At 52.7% G+C, this 13,967-nt stretch overlaps 1 protein-coding gene across 1 annotated transcript; it reads right to left on the reverse strand.

Annotated features, from left to right (window-relative positions):
* LOC133264594 (uncharacterized) lies at positions 1-1,360 on the reverse strand. The gene is made up of 3 exons (XM_061444424.1): positions 1,098-1,360; positions 514-982; positions 1-46 (listed from the first exon to the last, which is right to left on the reverse strand). Exons 1-3 carry the CDS (start codon positions 1,357-1,359, stop codon positions 1-3), a joined length of 777 nt encoding a protein of 258 aa, XP_061300408.1. The 5' UTR covers position 1,360.
* Between the last annotated feature and the right edge of the window lie 12,607 nt (positions 1,361-13,967).

Genomic DNA, 13,967 nt, shown 5'->3' on the forward strand with positions numbered 1-13,967 from the left:
CTAACCGTTGGGGCTTCTTCTGTAGTCAGTGTAAGGAGGGAGAGACCTGCAGAAAGCAAAACATGCCATTTTCCTTAAACTTATTTTACAATGGGATGAACCATCCTTTGGAGGTGTCCATTTCTTGCCAATGATAGCTAAAAAGATAGCTAAAAGAACCCGGCTAACTTTTAGATGCCTAAAAGTAGTTAGGATGAGTTTTCATGCATTTTGAGGACTTCTCTGACCTCCAGAGCCTTTGAGGTCTGCTATTGTGCCAACACAAATTTCATGTCATACAAAGCTATCCTCATTCCATTTAGATGTTATTGGGGACTACTGGGAGGAATGTCTCAAGTTCAGAAGCAATAAAACTGTAGGACCTTACGTGCCTGCCTCTGGACATATGTAGAATCATCGAATGTTTTGGGTTGGAAAGAACCTTAACATCATCCAGTTCCAGCCCCCTGCCATGGCAGCGACACCTCACACTAGACCATGCCACCCAAGCCTCTGTCCAGCCTGGCCTTGAACAATGCCAGGACATGGAAGCAGCCCTGCTGCCGTGCTGCTTGCTCCTGGGACTGCTGCACCGGCACCGGCACGGGCAGGGCCCCCAGCCGTATCTCCAGGACTTTCTGAGCCACGTGCATCTTCAGGGCTGAAGAGACTCTGCCAGCACACGTGTGGTCGAGGGAGTAAACAGACCTCACCTCCATAGGAACTCCTCCATCTCGAGTCAGGAGCGTTGCTGTCAGGTTCTTGGAGGGACTGATGCTCTCGGGGCAACTGGGGGAGCCGCAGCAGCTCAGCTCTCCCTGCTCCACCAGCTCCTCCAGGTCCTGCCATAGCGCCTGCCACGTGCCAGCATCCAGAGCGGCTGCAGCTCCTCTCCCAGCCCACGCTGACAGCACCAGCTCCTGCAGCTCCTGCGCAGCCTTGATGCAGTGGGTGCAGCCGGGCCTGCAGCGCCAGGGCCCGCACAGGGGGGACACAGCGTTACCTGCAAGGCAGGGAGGGGTTCTTGAGTGTCGGGGGGCCGCAACCGACCTGGGACCGTACACCCAGCCTGCTCCACATGGGGCTGGGCTCCCCTGGGGACCCTGCCGGGGACTTACATGGCTCTGCTGCCCGAAATCGCCGCCTCCATCTGCGCTGTTGCTTGCCCTGGCCATCACCCTGTGGGAACATCATTGTGGCACAGTCACCTTTCTGGGGACAGGCACCACCAGTGCTGGAACCAAGTGGGCCCCATGGCCACAAGTGATCCCATTGGCGACGGCTGATGGCAAGCAGCATGGCCCCAGCAGCCAGGATCAGGATTCTGAGGCCCAGAAGAAAGCTGCTGTTGCCCATGTGCACTGCCCGTGACAACCACATTGGGAGCTGTGGAACAGTGGCACGTGTTGCTGTGAAGTTAGATCCTGCTGCTGAGAACAGCTGAGTGATGTCAGAGCCTGTAATGCTGTCACAATGGAGGCTGTGCTCAGGATGGCAGCTGTCAGTGGTGGGGTGTTAGTGTTCAATTTCCTGTGGTCCGTTTGTAGAATCCCGGACTAGTTTGAGTTGGAAGCGACCTTCAAGCTCATCCAGTTCAAGGCCCCTGCCACGGGCAGGGACACCTACCACTAGAGCAGCTTGCTCCAAGCCCCTGTGTCCAACCTGGCCTTGAACACTGCCAGGGATGGGGCAGCCACAGCTCTCTGGGTACCCTGTGCCAGCGCCTCAGCACCCTCACAGGGATGAGCTTGTTCCTAAGAGCTCATCTCAGTCTCCCCTCGGGCAGGTTCAAGCCATTCCCCTTGGCCTGTCCCTACAGGCCCTTGTCCCAAGCCCCTCTCAGGTTTCCTGCAGCCCCTTTAGGCACTGGAGCTGCTCTAAGGTCTCCCCTTAAGGAGCCTTGTCTTGTCCAGGCTGACCCAGCCGAGTTCTTTCAGCCTGGCTCCAGAGTAGAGCTGCTCCAGCCCTCAGGAAAGGGAAGGCACAGGGAGGACTTTATCTCTCCGGATAACTGCCTGACAAGAGGATGGAGCCAGGAAGGGGCTGGGCTCTGCTCCCAAGGAACAAGGGATGGGACAAGAGTCAACGGCCTCAAGCTGCACCAGGGCAGGTTTAGATGGAGAAGAGGAACAATTCCTTCCCCAGAGGGTGCTCAGCCATTGGAACAGGCTGCCCAGGGTAGCCCTGCAGTCACAGTCACACACCGCCGACTCGAGGCCTCAGTGCCATGGGTTAGTGGTGGTCTTGAAGGTGCTGGGGGAGCAGTTGAACTTGATGATCTCAAGGGACTTTTCCAACCTGATTGATTCTATGGCCTATGATTCTATGAACCTTGTATGCTTTTACAGATAGCACTGTCTATGGAGGAGATCACCTCAGAGACTTCAGCCCCAAGGCAGCAGAAACGACCTGAGAAACACCAGCACAGTTAGCATCCCCAAAATCAGTAGTTCATGTAGGTCCGGACCCTGATGGCAACAATAGGTCCTGATCAGCCTCGCCCAGTGTTTTCTTCCCTCAGCACATCATACTCCTCCTCTGCCATAGACTAGGACCCCTCATTGTAGGGTGTGTCTGGCTGCATCTGCCTCCTGGATGCACCTTGGACCTGAGCTGTAGGTAGTTTTATTTCTAGACAGGGAAATGTATGTACATTGTATTTTGTCTTCAGCCACATCACCTTTTGCTTCTGACTGATAAACCCTGAATCTAGCGCATCACCTGCCACAGCTGTGGCTGTGTATGGACCCCTTGTGATGTCCAAAGAACTTGCTGTTAAGATGCCAAGTGACTTCTGCCAATCAGTTGTTGTTTGCCAGGGGTGGCTGCTCTTTCCTTCAAACTCCAGGGGTCACTACTGTACCGACCAGGAGGAGGACTGGAAAGGAGTCTGCCAATCCATAAACTCTCCACCCACCAGCTTCAGGGTGTGGAGGAGTTGTGCCAAACCGAACTGCTTTAGAAGCGCTCTTGCCTTTAACAAAGAGGAAAGTTTCCTTCTCCTTAATGTCTATGAAGTTGTCCCCAGGGGCTTGTTAGGAAGAATGAGGTAGGTTTACTTTGAGCTTTCTAAGAAGGTTTCAAGATCATTAGAGGCTTCTTTAGGATGCCCAGAAGCCTGCCCCCCAGAGGAATTCCTTGTTTTGGGAAGGGAAAAAGTGTAATTTGTGATGGCAATTGGTTTAATGACTTCGCTGATGTTGGAGTACAGGCCTGCTGAGAGGCTTGCAGTGGGTCATCCTGTAACTTTTGCCTTCTCCTACTGCTAGACAAGGCCTCTTATTTAGTCTCGTTATGGATACCATGCTCTATCTTTACATATGCCTGCTCTAGCTTTCCTGACATCTTCCTCTGGTGCTTCTGGTGATAGTTATTTGACAGGGAGAAGGGACAAGAGACAAAGTTGAAGGGTATTTCTTACAGCAGAACAGTTTGGACCACAAAATTAAAAGGGAAAGACAAGATTTTGGCTTTAAAGATGCTCTGTCTCTTTTGGCTTGTCGTGGTTTAAACCCAGTCAGCCATAAATCAAACACTCCCCTGTTCTTGTTCGCCCCGGCTCCTGGAGGGGTGGGAAGGAGAATTGAAAGAACGTAACTCCCAGGGTTGAGATAAGAACAGTTTAGTAACTAGAGTACAACACAAATCACTACTGCTACCACCAATAATAATAATGATAAAGGAAATAACAAAGGAAGAGAATACAACACCTCACCACCCGCCAACCAATAACTAGCCACACCCCGCCTGACCAAGCACCGACTGATACCTGGTCCAACCCCGCAGTGAACTAGCCCTTTCAGTTACATCCTGGGCATGACGTGCTGTGGTATGGAATACCTCTTTGGCTAGTTTGGGTCAGGTGCCCTGTCAAAAACACAGCGCTGCACCAGCTACTAAGGAGAAAAAAATGCTACTGCCGAACCCAGACAGGCTGTATGCCTTAAATGTCACAGGGACTTGTTCTTGCTTTCTTTTCAAGGTGCTGCTGCGAGGATGGGCTGTGCTGGCTGGGGATCCCCTCTGGGCAGCAGGAGTTTGAGCTTGGAGCCATCTCAGGTGGGCTTCGCTGTGAGAAGCCATCAGGACTCCATCTCCTTTGCCTCTCTGTGCTCCAGGAGGTGCCCTGGGACCATGTCCCACAGCTTAGGGAGCTCTTGGCGCTGCCAAGGCTCTGCCTCCTCGATGACCACCACTTCTGCCTGTCCTGGCTTGGTTCACTCCCCCAACACTTGGATGCGGTGTTCCCTTCCCTGCTGGTGCTGCTCGTGGTGCTCTCCAGAGGGGCTGTCCCACCTGGGAAGCTGCCATCAGCAGGTCAAGCTTGTTTCCTGCAGCAGCCACAATGGCTCTGTAGGGCTCCTCGTGCTTGTGCCATGAAGCCTTCATGGGTTGAATACATGTGTGCTCCCTGTGCCTTCTCTGGCTTGGTGTCCATAGCAGGGAATGCTGGGGCAAGGCTTGGGGATCCAAGGGTGGATGCTGGCCCTGGCGAGTCCTTCACCATCCCACAGGGTGGCCCTGGCACATCCTTGGTGTCTGTGGCCATCTCCTTCCCAGAGCTGCAGGATGTGCTGGGCAGGGTCCGGGCCTCCAGGAATGCCTGGCTGCTCTCCGTCCCTGGAACGGGGCCGTAGGAGGAGACACAATACAGGCAGGAGCACGGTGTCATGGGGACCAGAGTGCAGGTGAGGGATGCCTGAACCTGCTGCGCAGGACCCATTCCTTCTGCCTGAGCTGCTTTGTTTTTGCCATAATGGCAGAGCTCTTGCGGGGCTGCAGCTGCCCAGCCCCAGCCTTCCTCCGTCTGGGCAGTGAGCATTGCGACATGCCCATGGACTTCTGCACTGCCTTGGGGAGAGTTTGGAGTTTTATCTCCAGGCATTTTTTTGCTGTGTGGATCCAGAGCTTGCTGTGGACCTTCTTGTTCAGCTGCAGCCTTGCGTTGCTGATAGGCGCTGTGGCACAGGACCAGCTCCTGTCCTCATTCTGGGCATGGCCCCTGCCTTGTGTGGGGATGTTGATCTGAGAGGCAGCACCTTTCTTCAGGAGCATGGAAGCTGGTCCTGCTTCTGGTCCTGCTGCTCCATTATCCAGGCTGGGACGGGCAGGGGGGGCCGCGCCTAAACCAAAAGGCCTCAGGCACTCCTTGTCCCATGGTGACAAGCCTGGTGCTTGGACGGCTGGTTTCTCCTCAGATTCACGGGGGCTCTGTGGCTCCTGCTGTCCTGCTTTGTGCTGTCCCAGTGCACTGGCATTGCCCGGGGCCCTGGGCTCCCCAGCTCTGCTCTCCTTTGGCAGCTGTGGGTCTAAGGGACCAAGCTGCGGTGGAGGGCACAGCATTGCAGTGCCAGGGACTCCTCGGTGGGGTTTGGATCCCCCCATAGCCTCTGCACTTCCTTTTCTTCCATGGTGTCCACAATAGCGTTCACCTTGGCCTGCATTGTGGGGCACAGAACCTGCCGCAGCCAGGGCTGGCTCTGTCCCGGCAGGATGAGCTTGGGCAGGACAGGGAGGCAGCCCTGCTGCTGTGCTGCTTGCTCCTGGGACTGCTGCACCGGCACGGGGAGGGCCCCCAGCCATATCTCCAGGGCTTTCTGAGCCACGTGCATCTTCAGGGCTGAAGAGATTCTGCCAGCACACGTGGGGTCGAGGGAGCAAACAGACCTCACCTCCATAGGGGCTCCTTCATCTTCAGTCAGGAGCGTTGCTCTCAGGCTTTCGGGGGGACTGAGGCTCTCGCTGGAACTGATGCTTTCGGGGTAACTTGGGGAGCCGCAGCAGCTCAGCTCTCCCTGCTCCACCAGCTCCTCCAGGTCCTGCCATAGTGCCTGCCACGTGCCAGCATCCAGAGCAGCTGCAGCTCCTCTCCCAGCCCTCGCTGACAGCACCAGCTCCTGCAGCTCCTGCGCAGCCGTGGTGGAGTCGGTGCAGCTGGGCCTGCAGCGCCAGGGCCTGCACAGGGGGGACACAGAGTTACCTGCAAGGCAGGGAGGGGTTCTTGAGTGTCGGGGGGACGGAACCAACCTGGGACCGTACACCCAGCCTGCTCCACATGGGGCTGGGCTCCCCTGGGGGACCTGCCGGGGACTTACATGGCTCTGCTGCCCGAAATTGCTGCCTCCATCTGCGCTGTTGCTTGCCCTGGCCATCACCCTGTGGGAACATCATTGTGGCACAGTCACGTTTCTGGGGACAGGCACCACCAGTGCTGGAACCAAGTGGGCCCCATGGCCACAAGTGACCGCATTGGCGACGGCTGATGGCAAGCAGGATGGCCCCAGCAGCCAGGATCAGAATGCTGAGGCCCAGAAGAAAGCTGTTGCAGAATGACTGTAAGAGCAGGACCATAGAGCCCTGGAGGACTGTGCGAGCAATGCAGGGGTTGCCTCCACACATAACAGGAGCCCGGACATGGGAGGAGAATGTGGAGGAAGCTGTGTGGGGCTAACCAATTCTGTTGTGCCAAGGAGGAGTGGCTGAATACCACTCCTATATATATGTGAACTGCGTTACAAATAAACTACAAGTTGCTTATCACCCATATTGGGTTGGCCTGTCTGCTTCTCCTTGCCGCTTACAAATGGCGCCGGAAAAGGGACGCGGACTACAGGGCACTGGTCGCTGGGGACCCGGATTACAGGGCCCCAACTAGCGGGGACCTGGGATACAGGGCCCCAACTAGCGGGGACCCGGATACAGTGCCCCGGTCACTGGGGACCCGGATTACAGGGCTCCGACTAGCGGGGACCCGGATACAGGGCCCCGGTCACTGGGGACCCGGAATACAGGGCCCCGATTAGTGGGGACCCGGAATACAGGGCCCCGATTAGCGGGGACCCGTGATACAAGGCCCCGACTAGCGGGGACCCGGATACAGGGCCCCGATTAGCGGGGACCCGGAATACAGGGCCCCGATTAGCGGGGACCTGGAATACAGGGCCCTGACTAGTGGGGACCCGGGATACAAGGCCCCGACTAGCGGGGACCTGGGATACAGGGCCCCGACTGGCAGGGACCCGGATACAGGGCCCCGATTAGCGGGGACCCGGGATACAAGGCCCCGACTGGCAGGGACCCGGATACAGGGACCCGATTAGCGGGGACCCGGGATACAGGGCCCCGACTGGCAGGGACCCGGATACAGGGCCCCGATTAGCGGGGACCCGGGATACAAGGCCCCGACTAGCGGGGACCCAGATACAGGGACCCGATTAGCGGGGACCCGGAATACAGGGCTGTCCTGGGTTCAGCAGTAGCAGTCATGTTTGGTTTTTTTTTTTTCCTTTGTGGTAGCTGGTGCAGTGCTGTGTTTTGACTTCCAGCCTGGGAACAGTGTTGGTGAAGTCAATGTTTTCAGTTGTTGCTAAGTGATGTTTACCCTGACCAAGGACTTTGTGAGGCTCATGCTCTGCCAGGGAGGAGGGGAAGCCGGGAGGAAGCAGAGATGGGGCGCCTGACTCGGGCTAGCCAGGGAGGTATTCCATACCACAGCACGTCATGCCCGGGGTGGGGGGTAACTGGGAGTTACCCGGAAGGACATGGGGCTTCCGGGTGGAACTCGTCTTCTTGGCCGGTGGTATCGTATTCTCTTCCCTTGTTATTTTCCCTTATCATTGTTGTAGTTGATAGTAGCAGTGGTGATTTGTGTTGTACATTGGTTGCTGGACTGTTCTTGTCTCAACCCGTGGGAGTTGCACTCTTTCGATCCTCCTCCCCGTTCCTCCGGGAGTGGGGGAGAACCCCGGTGGGGGGGGGGGACACGGACCTCGATTGTTGTCAGCTCGGCACCACTCACTGGGAGTGAGTGAACAAGTTACCTGACTGGGTTTAAACCACGACAAGGGCCCCGATTAGCGGGGACCTGGGATACAAGGCCCCGACTAGCGGGCACCCGGATACAGGGCCCCGGTTTAACGGGGACCCGGATTCAGGGCCCCGGCTAATGGGGACCCGGAACGGCGAGTGAGCGGCACCAGCGGCAGCGGCCGGGAAGCGCGGGCAATGAAACCGGGGGAAGATTACAACTCGTTTCCCTTAACTCGCGGGGGCACAGGGTTTCCCCCCCCCCCTTCCTTTTCTCCCCCTCTATCAGAAGGTGCCGCAGAGGAGGTGTAACCCCCTGCTCCCCCACCACCCCAGTTCCGAAAGTAGGGACTTTGAAAAGGACAGAGAAAGTATATTAGAAGGTATACGTATGATAAATGTCCAGGAATCTGAAAGAAAGAGGGCGGTGCCTCGGCGCCGGATCTATTGCGGCGCCACTTTGAAGCGCGCAGTAGAAAATAGGGATCATGCGCTAGCGGGAGATTTAAAGGAACTGCGAGCCTCTCCAACCCACTATGCTCTAGAGTGAAAAAAATTTTTAACTCAGTTACAGAGGAGCGAGGTCTGCAGATGGCTACATACCGAGCAGGAGACATCTGATAAGAAAGACACAGCTGCGAGCAACGGAGACCCTGAGTTCGGCACAGGATCAGCCCCCGAATCCCCTGAATCTGAGCTAGATTCATATCCTCTGCTTCCAGACCCTGACTCTTCCTCCTGGTCTGCTCGGACTCACTGGCCCTGGAGATGCTCAGTTGTAACAATGGGTAACCAAGGATGCGAACATTACTGGGGAATTTTCTGCAATGGGCATCTTTGCATATCCTGTGTTTGCTACACAGCAGGGGGCTAAAGAGTGGGAAGCTCTTGATCTCAAAGTAGTTAAGGAGGCCTGACAAACAGTGACCACGTATGCGTTAAAATCCTCTTATACTCAAGCTGTATATGTTATGATTTTTTCTTGCAATTGACAGGGGGAGCCCATACAGTTTCTCTGTGATACTCATGTACTTGAAGTTGGTAAATATAAGTATGTCCGGGTTTCTATCAACCCTTGGAGACCTGTGTAGATACTGCTGGCCACTTCTTCCAGCACAGGCTGGTCACCTGTGTCGGAATGAGTGTGCATTTTGGTCAGTATAAAAGCCCAAGCCTCATACGATGTGGGGGAGGCAGAGCCTCTGCGGGGACGCCCGCTAAGGTTGAGCCTGCCACCTCGCACTGCAATGATGCTTCTCGGAGCTGGTTTGCTGTTAGTCTCCACAGGGTCCTTGTGCCACGTTCTGTATGTGGGACTGTGTAGTGGGAGTAATGATGGCTTTTGCAGGGACTAAAAAAAAAAATAAAAAAAAAAAAAGGGGGGGGAGAGAGAGTAATGATGCTGCACTTAACCTGTCTACTTCTCAAGAACTGAAGAACTGATAACCTGGGGGAGGGGGTATATTTGTGTCCTCCTGCCTACAGGTCCATGGTGACTGCCTGCAAAGTTTGTGAAGCCCTGCCATGAGCTGGACAGACGAATGGATAAACCTGATGCCTCAGCTACAGGAGCTGACCGTGATTACCCCAAGCAGAATGAGATAGAGGAAGAGAAAGAACAAATAACTGCAAAACATCACTTGGGGGCAACTGAAAAGTAACATCCTGAATATGTGTGCTTGTAAAGTAGCTATATTAGAGGTTGTGATTTTGTGTATAAAACCACCTGTATTTACTAGCTAGTTGCTAATAAGAAACTGCACCTTGTATTGTATAGATTTGTCACTTGTAAAAGAGATGTTAGAGTATGGAAATTTGCAGTAGCTGCTAGAAAATGCTAAGGGAAAAGCTAGAAAAATTTTAATACAATGGTAGTGTTATAAAGCAGGAGATGGAACAAATTTAAGAGGGGGGGAGAATTCCACTGGTAAGGAATTTCTTTGGCTAGTCCTTCACTGCCATCAGCATCTTCAACATGCTGCTGCACCCTGTAATAGTTACTCTGCTAATGTAAATTTGTGTGTGCCTTGCTGTAGTAGCGACTTGTTACTGGATGAAGCAGGTGAAACTGTGCATTGACAACAAGGTGCAAGGACTGAGGCTGACCAAATGCCTGCTACCACAATCAAGGGCAAGACTGGGTTGGCTTCTGTGTTTGCCACCAAGAAGAACCTTTAGCTCCGCTGTTGGCTGCAACCCAGCAGGCGTGGAGCGGTGGGGACACATGCCATGCCAGACCTTGATGTGAAGGATCAGAGAGCTATACAGCCTGTTATCAGAGAGCCACACAGCAGAAAAAAGGGGCAGGCCCAGGCAGCCTCTAGTTGGCATATGTTGGAAATATAATCTAGCCCAGAGCCCCTGCTCAAGTAGGGCCACCCAAACCGTATATAAAACATAAAGGGGGAAGATGTGGAGACAGTGTTCTCACAGGAGAATGCATAAGTGGTACATAAACTTTGAATAGTCCTGAAAGATACAGCAAGGCCATGGGAGGCCCGAAGAAGCTTAAGCAAGCAAGATAAGAGGCTGGAATTCACCAAGTTAATGAGAACTGTGGACTGTTGGCAAGCTTTCAAGGTTGAGTTCTCACACCTGTGTTTAACCAATTATATGTTAGTCACTAAGGGTCTTCAAAACATGTATCCAATCATAATATGCCAAATCACTGTAAGTGCTTCAGCCGGGGCCTTGGCTCAACTAAGCAGACTGGGTTGCTGCGTTGCTAAGCAGACAATTCTACATCGAAGGCAATTTCTGATTTGTTTTAATGTTGACTCTGTAAGACATGCAACACTGCAGAACCTTTTGTTGTTGGAACAGGGACATGGATGTGAAGAGTTTGATGGAATGTGTTGTATGAGTCTCTCTGATTATGCTAATTCGATGCACGCACAGCTGAGAACCCTGGCTCAGCTTACCCAGCAATAGTAAATGAGCAATATCCTAAGAATAACTAGAAGGTTGTCTTCACGGGGCATTACAGGTTGAGTCAAACACTGCTGTTTAAAGTATTGCACTTACGTATCATTGTTAGGTTAATCATCGTAGCTATTAGACTTGCTTATAGTTGTGTGATACAACAGGTAAACAGAATAACCCATAATGCCTTGCTTGCACAAAGAAAAAGGGGGGAATAGTTGCAGAATGACTCTAGGAGCAGGACCATGGAGCCCTGGAGGACTGTGAGAGCAAGTCAGGGGTGACCCCCACACGTAACCGGAGACCGGACATGGGAGGAGAATGTGGAGGAAGCTGTGTGGGGCTAACTAATACTGTTGTGCCAAGGAGGACTGGCTGAATACCACTGCTATATATATGTGAACTGCGTCACAAATAAACTAGAAGTTGCTTATCACCCATATTGGATTGGCCTGTCTGCTTCTCCTCGCCGCTTACAGAAAGCTGCTGTTGCCCATGTGCGCTGCCCGTGACAACCACATTGGGAGCTGTGGAACAGTGGCACGTGTTGCTGTGAAGGTAGACCCTGCTGCAGAGAACAGCCAAGTGATGTTACAGGCCCCATTATGCCAGCACCGTGGGCATCCTGCTGCTTCTGCTTCATGAGCCCTAAATATCCTTATGCAGATACGGGTCTTGAAACTGGAAAGAAATCATGGGTCAAAGAGCACGGCCGTCCTTGTGCTCAGTGTCTCCTTGTGTGTGACTCCCCTGAGACACCTCAGTTTTGCCTTCTTCTCTTAGAAGAACCATAAAAAAACATATCCCTAACATACAGCATAGCCATCCAGGTGTGCGTAGCAGCCGGTAATGCTGTCACAATGGGGGTTGTGCTCAGGATGGCAGTTGTCAGTGGTGGGGTATTAGTGTTCAATTTCCTGTAAGCAGTTTGTAGAATCCCGGACTGGTTTGAGTTGGAAGCGACCTTCAAGCTCATCCAGTTCCAACCTGGCCTTGAACACTGCCAGGGATGGGGCAGCCACAGCTTCTCTGGGAACCCTGTGCCAGCGCCTCAGCATCCTCACAAGGAAGAGCTTCTGCCTAAGAGCTCATCTCATCTCCCCTCTCTGTCTGTTTAACATGGTGAGGATTACATGCCGAGGATTGCTGACCTTGTGAAACAATCAGCCTTTATATGAGGGCTAAAAGGAGCAGACATAAAGGGAGGGGAATCATTGTTTTAGGTTTTGCTGGTCCTCATAAAACAATAGACATGCAATCCGAATTCCAGTCTACAGTCTCCTTGTTCAATCTAAAGGTAGTTCACATCACTGCCAGTCTTCCCTATTGGACCATTAAGTTGTATTTTTACTGATTCAGTCTGTGGTCCTCTGAGACTAATACTAGACGGCTGATTAAGAGATGACTTGTCCCTGAAAGCACAGCCAGAGCAGAAGAGAGACACAAAGTCCTCTCCTAAACTCAGGTAAGCAGCGTCCACAGCCTATATATAGATGTTTGCACTCTGGATACTTCCTGGAATTTGAGTGATTATTTCTCTACATTGATTACTAGAGCAGTAGAAGTTTAAGCTTAGAGGAGTAACTTTTAATTGGTTTACGTTGACTGATGAACCCCATATTACCAATATCAAATGATAAAGCAGAGGCGTGAATAACAAAGCAAACATGATAATTTCCCCTATTCTGGACTGGCTTTCGCCCATCATTTCCCCCCAAAGCAGAGCATCCATTTCATCCCTTTCATGTGTCATGGTTTAGCCTCTCGCCAGAGATTTGGAAGGTCTAAGCATATCCATCACTGGCTACTGCAAGCCTCTGTGGAGCTTTCCCATCTCATCAATGACAGTTTGAAATAGGAAAGTTAAAGATCAGTTCTGCCGTGGTGTTTTGCTTTCCTCCCATGTGATTGTTTTGCTCAAGATCTAGTGTCTTGCCTCAGGGATGTCCTCCCTGAACTCTTTAGCCCAGAGCTTCTGCCTGTGTTCTGTGTAAGTGCTGGGGAACAGGCTATGGCAATAGGAAGATAGACTCTGTTTGGGGTAATTTCACCAAATTTCAGCAGCATAAAATTCAACCAGGTAAGACTAATCTAACTGTTGGGGCTTCTTCTGTAGTCAGTGTAAGGAGGGAGAGACCTGCAGAAAGCAAAACATGCCATTTTCCTTAAACTTATTTTACAATGGGATGAACCATCTTTGGAAGTGTCCATTTCTTGCCAATGATAGCTAAAAAGATAGCTAAAAGAACCCGGCTAACTTTTAGATGCCTAAAAGTAGTTAGGATGAGTTTTCATACTGGGAGGAATGTCTCAAGTTCAGAAGCAGTAAAACTGTAGGACCTTACATACTTGCCTCTGGACATACATAGAATCATAGAATGTTTTGGGTTGGAAAGAACCTTAACATCATCCAGTTCCAGCCTCCTGCCATGGCAGCGACACCTCACACTAGACCATGCCACCCAAGACTCTGTCCAGCCTGGCCCTGAACAATGCCAGGACATGGAAGCAGCCCTGCTGCTGTGCTGCTTGCTCCTGGGACTGCTGCATCGGCACCAGCACGGGCAGGGCCCCCAGCTCTATCTCCAGGACTTTCTGAGCCACGTGCATCTTCAGGGCTGAAGAGACTCTGCCAGCACACATGTGGTCGAGGGAGCAAACAGACCTCACCTCCATAGGGGCTCCTCCATCTAGGAGTCAGGAGCGTCACAGTCACGTTCTTGGAGGGACTGATGCTCTCAAGACAAGAGTTAAGGGCCTCAAGCTGCACCAGGGCAGGTTTAGATGGAGAAGAGGAACAATTCCTTCCCCAGAGGGTGCTCAGCCATTGGAACAGGCTGCCCAGGGTAGCCCTGCAGTCACAGTCACACACCGCCGACTCGAGGCCTCAGTGCCATGGGTTAGTGGTGGTCTTGAAGGTGCTGGGGGAGCAGTTGAACTTGATGATCTTAATGGACTTTTCCAACCTGGTTGATTCTATGGCCTATGATTCTATGAACCTTGTATGCTTTTACAGACAGCACTGTCTATGGAGGAGATCACCTCAGAGACTTCAGCCCCAAGGCAGCAGAAACGACCTGAGAAACACCAGCACAGTTAGCATCCCCAGAATCAGTAGTTCATGTAGGTCAGGACCCTGATGGCAACAATAAGTCCTGATCAGCCTCGCCCAGTGTTTTCTTCCCTCAGCACATCATACTCCTCCTCTGCCATAGACTAGGACCCCTCATTGTAGGAGTGTGTCTGGCTGCATCTGTCTC

The sequence above is a fragment of the Pezoporus flaviventris genome, unplaced genomic scaffold (assembly GCF_033815535.1).
Source record: "Pezoporus flaviventris isolate CSIRO_AGI_PZ_B2104156 unplaced genomic scaffold, CSIRO_AGI_Pfla_v1 ptg000867l, whole genome shotgun sequence".
Classification (NCBI taxonomy): Eukaryota; Metazoa; Chordata; class Aves; order Psittaciformes; family Psittacidae; genus Pezoporus; species Pezoporus flaviventris.

Coding starts and splice junctions, on each gene's coding strand:
- LOC133264594 (XM_061444424.1), bottom strand. CDS start 1,359: ATGTGGTTGTCACGGGCAGTGCACATGGGCAACAGCAGCTTTCTTCTG. Junction 983..1,097: donor ATTTCGGGCAGCAGAGCCAT/GTAAGTCCCCGG, acceptor CCTGCCTTGCAG/GTAACGCTGTGTCCCCCCTG. Junction 47..513: donor TGCTTCCATGTCCTGGCATT/GTTCAAGGCCAG, acceptor TGCTTTCTGCAG/GTCTCTCCCTCCTTACACTG.